Source organism: Neophocaena asiaeorientalis, unplaced genomic scaffold, assembly GCF_003031525.2.
Source record: "Neophocaena asiaeorientalis asiaeorientalis breed wild unplaced genomic scaffold, Neophocaena_asiaeorientalis_V1.1 scaffold78, whole genome shotgun sequence".
NCBI classification, from domain to species: domain Eukaryota; kingdom Metazoa; phylum Chordata; class Mammalia; order Artiodactyla; family Phocoenidae; genus Neophocaena; species Neophocaena asiaeorientalis.
Genome location: NW_020175018.1, coordinates 20261467 through 20267822, shown reverse-complemented (window position 1 = coordinate 20267822; position 6356 = coordinate 20261467). Strand labels below are relative to the sequence as shown.

The window sequence follows — 6356 nt, the reverse complement described above, 5'->3', positions numbered from 1 at the left end:
CCTGTCCCCCTGCCGGGTCCGGCAGCCGGCCCTGGGGGCTGCGCCTCGGCCCTCAGGTCCTCCTGGGCTGCGCCCGGGCTGGGCGGCAGCGGTGCGCGTGCGCCCTCCCGCCTCACGCCCGGCCGGCCGCTGGCCAGCTGCTGAACTGGGAGGCTCGGGCCAGGAGCTGGGCGGGGCTGGGAGTCCTCGACGGCTTGCTGAGCGGCACAAACGAACCCTTCCTTCCCCCCAGGAGGCATCACCAGCTGCGAGACGCTGTAGCCCAAAGGGGGGAGGGGGAGGCCCCTAGTTCCCCCACGTTTCTTTCCACACCTCACTCCTCCCAGCGGCCACATCGCCTACTCCCCTCCCCCTCGCTGCGGACACCGGCCTCTTCCAAGAAGATGTTGGCTCCTGGCCCTCTCCTGCCATCCTTTCGGGGTCTTCGACATCAGTATGGAGGATGCTTTCAACTCCCTGGTCTTGGGTTTTCAGGATGCACAGCTCTGTCCTGGGGCCCCTCCGCCCTCAATCGTATCCCGGACTTTGCCATCACCACACACCGAATCAGCTCCAAAACCTCAATTCAGAGATTCCTGCGTTCCACCATTCCTTCAATAAAAATTTAAAGAGAGCCTGTTGTATGCTATTCATCCAGCCAGCCAACCAGCCTCTCCACTAAGCCCCTATTAGGTGCCAGGCGCTAGGCTCCCAGCTCTGCCTTCACGGAGAAGACATCCTCATACAAGGAACGGCAATGTTCACACTGGGCTTACTTTGCGCCAGGCACTGTTCTACTCGATTCACACATGATTTGCTCATCTGGTCCTCACAACGTTCAAACAAGAAGCCTTTCCTGAGTCAGTGGCAGAGGAGGTAAGGCGAGTGTCCCTTCCACCAGCACGCGGACAGCAAATCAATACTGCCGGCAGCACCAGGTAGCAGCGCTGTGAAAACAGAACAAGGAGATAAGGATGCCGGGGGTGCGGGGGGAGCGGCTTTTCTACCACCCAGTCAGGGAAGACAACTTTCAGGAAATGATCCTTGAGTGGACCTGAATGTTGTAGAGTGAGACAGGACACTGAGTGCAGAGACCCTGGGGTGGCCATGCAGGCCAAGATCTGGGCTCCAGCTTCTGTCTTCAGTGTGATGGGAAGTCAGAGCAGAGTTCTGAGCAGACAGGTGGTCATCTGACTCCTGTTCCAAAAGGATCCCTCTGGCTGCTGGGGAACAGATTGCAGGGGTACAGTGTGTGCATCACCTAGGATGTATTCAGAGGTAAGCAACCCAATTCCCAGGTGTCGGTGACTATACAATAGTTTTATCCTCACTTACTAAGTCATAAAGTATGCCATTTCAGGAACACAGACTCTTCGTATCCCTCTTCCCTCCTATGGTCACCACCTGCACGTTTTGTCCTCATGCTTGTCGCCTCACGGCCCAAGGTGGCTGCCATAGCATGAGACATCATGTCTTTACACCACCATCTCAGATACGAAGGAACAGGCAGGTGTAAAAAGGACATCTATTTTTTAAATTTTATTTTATTGAAGTATAGTTGATTTACAATGTATTAGTTTCTGCTATAGAGAAAAGTGGCTCATTTATACATATATATATAGATATATATAGATATATATATATATAATAGTTTGCACCTGCTAATCCCAAACTCCTAGTCCATCCCTCCCCCAAACCCCTCCCCCTTGGCAACCACAAGTCTATTCTCTTTGTCTGTGAGTTTGTTTCTGTTTCATAGGTAAGTTCATTTGTGTCATATCTTAGATTCCACATATAAGTGGTATCATATGATATTTGTCTTTCTCTGTCTGACTTACTTCACTTAGGATGACAATCTCTAGGTCCATCCATGTAGCTGCAAGCGGCACTATTTTATTCTTTTTTATGACAGAGTAGTATTCCATTGTATATATGTACCACATCTTCTTTATCCATTCATCTGTGGATGGACACCTAGGTTGTGTCCATGTCTTGGCTATTGTAAATAATGCTGCTATGAACATAGGGGTGCATGTCTCTTTTCTAATTATGGTTTTCTCTGGATATATGCCCAGGAGTGGGACTGCTGGCAGTCCCACTGCTGAATGGCAACTCTATTCTCAGTTTTTTGAGGAAGCTCCATACTGTTTTCCATAGTGGCTGCACCAATCTGCATTCCCCCCAACAGTGTAGAAGGGTTTCCTTTTCTCCACACCCTCTCCAGCATTTGTTATTTGTGGACTTTTTAATCATGGCCATTCTGACCGGTGTGAGGTGGTATCTCATTGTAGTTTTGATTTGTATTTCTCTAATAATTAGCAATGCTGAGCATCTCTTCATGTGCCTATTGGCCATCTGTAAGGACATCCATTAAAAAAAAATAGACATACAACATCGTTTTATAACAAAGGAAAGGTTTCTCAGAGGCTCCCCAGCAAATTTCTCTTTAAACTCCACTGGGCAGACCTGGGCCACGTACCACTCCTGGCTTCACGAGGATGGGGAAGTGAATGTATGGCAAAGAGGAGTAGGACTGCCGTCGTCCACGGAGGTGGGCAAACAGTAGCTCCAAACAAAATCAGGGCTCACTCAGCTGGGGGTGGAAGGGAAGGCTGCAGGGGAGGCTGCCGACAGGCCTGTCACAGAGAGAAACGGGGAGGCCAGTTAGGAGATTTTAACAGAAGCCCAAGAGAGAGGTGGTGCGGTTTGGACCAGGGCACGATGCACAGGGGCCCTATTGTAGAGCTGACTGAAGCGCTGATGTGTCCGCTGTGAGATGTGAAAGAGGAAATGGAGGCTTAGTTTTTTACCTAAGCAACTGTGGACTGATGCTCCTTACTGAGACAGGAGATGAGGGAAGAGCTCGTTGGTCACAGGATTCTGCATTTAACATAGAAGTGGAGATGTTGAGTGGGCAGTTGGATATCACAAGGGAAGCTCAGAGGAGAGGTCACAGCTGAAGACGTGAATCTGGAAGCTGTGTGAATACTTCCTGTCTGACCGTCCCACCCTCTCCACCCTGCCCACCTTGTGCCGTGTGCGGACCTGTTACCGAACCAAACTTGGGTCTGCCTGGCTGCACACGGTAAAGTCAATCTATTGACACTGGGTTGTGGTGAAGGAAAGTGCGGCATTTATTCCAAGGCATCCAACATGGGGCCAAGCAAGGAGAGTGGGCAGCTTATGCTCAAAGGGCCCAAACTCCCCAAAGGCTTTCTGGGAAGGGGTTTTAAACGCAAGGCAAAGGGAGAGGGTGGCGGGTGCGTGATCAGCTTGTCCTTCTGATGGGTTGGTGGTGAGGTAACCAGATGGTATTTTGAGAGTCAGCACCATAACCCTTCTGGTTCCAGCGGATCTGGGGTCTTTGTGCTGGTGGGCAGCATGCAGTTAGCCTCTCCCACCTGGTGGGGGTTTTAGTAGCTGCAGAACAGCCCAAGGGTATGGCTCAGGATGTAATCTATAGCCCTTGAGGAGAAACTAAGGTCCTGGACTTTGTTCTATGATTAAGCTATTATTGTCTGTTTTCCTTTGTTTCTGCATTTTCTCACTTCTCTGATTACATTTGCTCTTTGGATATGGGAAAGGCCTAGGAGGCTAAAGCTTTTCTACAAACAAGAGGCGGGAGACACAGGGTGGTCTGTCCCTGGGAAAGCCTGCAGGGTCCTGCCCAGTTACATGTAGACCACGCAGCTCATTCCCTCGACCTCTGGCTCCCGCTTCTGCTGGGCCAACGGTGAGCACGTGGAGGGAGGAAAGACTGAAGTCAGGGTCTTCATCCCCCAGCCCCTCCCACTGACCACCTGGGGTGGGCTGTAAGCCCTAAATGAAGGTCCCAGCTCCTGTCAGTCGCCCTCTCCACCCTCCTCTTTCTCCTTCCAGGTCCAGGGTTCTGTCCCCTCCCCTTGTTTCTGCAATGTCCTCTCCCTCGAGGTTTCACTGCGCCCTGCACAATTCATGGTAGATAGTCCCTTCAAACGTGCCAGACCCCCGCCTGAAGCAGCAGTCATCATCACTGAGGGAGTAAGTGTAGACAGAGAGAAGAGGCCCCTGGGGTGCTCGGCAAGGCCGAGTAGATGACAGGGAGACAGAGGAGTGGCCTGAGCCCTCAGAGGGGAGGACAGCAGCGTCCAGTGCTCCAGGGCCACGGGAGGGGCGTGTGTCCAGAGAGAAGTCAGTCATCTGCCAAACGCTGTGGAGAGATCCAGAGAGATAAGGACCAACATTCAATCACTGGCATGAAAGACAGACGTGCCTGTTCCCTTGAGAAAAGCAGTTTCCATAGAGGAGTGGGAAACAGGCTGAGGGGAGTGGATTAAAGAGAATGGCTCATGAGGAAGTACATACAGCAGGTGGACCGAGCCTGTTGGGTGAGTTTTCCTGCAAAGAAGCAGAGACGTGGAACAATAGCTGGAGACACAGGCCATGAAGGGAGTTTTGTGGGTTATTTAAGGAAGTGGATGTTACTGGACCTTGTGTGCCGGTTGGAACGACTCAATAGAAAGACAGGTTCCAGATGCAAGAGAAAGGATGTGCTGCCCCGTCTGAGTCAGAGGCCATCGGACATGAGACAGCCTGTTCGCTGAGAGGAAGGGCAGTCGGAGGACGTGACCGCAGACACAGGCAGGCTGGCGGGTTAACGGGGGGAGACCTCTGGACTGTGACTCTCACTGAAATCAGAGGCAAGATCAGAGCTGAGACTGAGCGGGGCGTTGAGGCTGGCAGAAGGCGGAGCAGGTGTGAAGGCTCATCCAGGGGAGCAAGGAGCTGCGGAGGATGCAGGGCACGGACCCGGGCTGAGCTGGTAGCCCCAGTGACACTTCTCTTCCTCCCTGGCCTCCAGCGGGCTTGCTCCCCACCCATGATCTCAGCACCTTCTGCGCCCCCCACCCCTCCTGGCAGGGGTCTGTGGTCCCTCCCCCTCTGTCCTACTCACCTCGAACCCCCAGGGACGCCCCCACGAGGCTCCAGCCACTGCAGAAGTTCACGCACCAGGCAGACGGCTATCACCCACTGTGCCCCCAGAAGTCCTCAGGGGGCCTGAGTTGGTCCTGTTGCGTGCTGGCAATGGCATTGCAACCAGGCTCCACTATCCTAGCAGCTCGGCCCCCAGCCCGTTCCCAGAGGGTGGGAGGCCCCTTGCCCACCTTCCCCTCCAGCACCTCCTCAGCTCCTCCCCCTTCTTCCCCAGCTTTACTGAGATGCAGCTGACACACGACATCGTGTGAGCCGGAAGTACACAATGTGATGATCTGATACACGCACACATTGTGAAGGGAAGACTCGGTAAGGTCATTCAACACCCCCGTCATCCATCACCTCGCATAGTTTACCTTTGTTTTGTTTTGTTTGGAGAAGGCTTAAGATCTACTGTCTTAACTTTCAAGTACATGATACAGTATTATTAACTATAGTCACCCCACACAATACATAAGATCCTCAGAACCTATAACTGCAAGTTAGTACCCTTTGACCAGCATCTCCCCATTTCCTCCACCCCCAGCCCCTGACAACTGCCATTCTGCTGTTTCTGGGTTCAGCTTTCTTTTAGATTTGACATATAGGTGAGATCATAGAGCGTTTGCTTTTCTCTGTCTTACTTCACTTAGCACGATGCCCTCAAGGTTCATCCACGTTGTCACGAATGGCAGAATTGCCTTCTTTTTTTTTTTTTTGCGATACGCAGGCCTCTCACTGTTGTGGCCTCTCCCGTTGCGGAGCACAGGTTCCGGACGCGCAGGCTCAGCGGCCATGGCTCACGGGCCCAGCCGCTCTGCGGCATGTGGGATCTTCCCGGACCGGGGCACGAACCCGTGTCCCCTGCATCGGCAGGCGGACTCTCAACCACTGCGCCACCAGGGAAGCCCTGCCTTCTTTTTTTATGGCTGAACGTACTTCACATATTTCAGTGTATACATATCTCACTTCTTCTTTGTCTATTTATCCGTCAGTGGACACTTAGGTTCTTTGATGACAGCTATGATGATAGCTATTCTAGCAGGTATTGCATGGTGGTTTTTTTTTTTTTTTGCTGTGCGCGGGCCTCTCACTGTTGTGGCCTCTCCCGTTGCGGAGCGCAGGCTCAGCGGCCATGGCTCACGGGCCCAGCCGCTCCGCGGCATGTGGGATCTTCCCGGCATGGGGCACGAACCCGTGTCCCCTGCATCGGCAGGCGGACCCTCAACCACTGCGCCACCAGGGAAGCCCTGCACGGTGGTTTTGATGTGCATTTCTCTGATGATTAGAGATGCTGAGCATCTTTTGCTGTACTTGTTGGCTATTTGTATATCATCTCTGGAAAAGTGTCTGCCAGGTCTTTTGCCCATTTTTTAATTAGATTACTTGGGGTTTTTTGGTTTTTTTTTTTTTTTTTTTTTTTT

At 52.3% G+C, this 6356-nt stretch overlaps 1 protein-coding gene across 1 annotated transcript in view; it reads right to left on the bottom strand.

Moving 5' to 3' along the window:
• The window catches only part of CACNA1B (calcium voltage-gated channel subunit alpha1 B), a 191542-nt gene extending 186345 nt beyond the window's left edge, over positions 1–5197 (bottom strand). Inside the window, exons 1-2 of the mRNA XM_024762449.1 lie at positions 5124–5197; positions 14–255 (exon numbers count right to left, since the gene is read on the bottom strand). Of these exons, the coding sequence (XP_024618217.1) occupies positions 14–255; positions 5124–5197 (316 nt within the window). The remainder of the gene's footprint in view (positions 1–13; positions 256–5123) is intronic.
• Positions 5198–6356: the final 1159 nt, after the last annotated feature.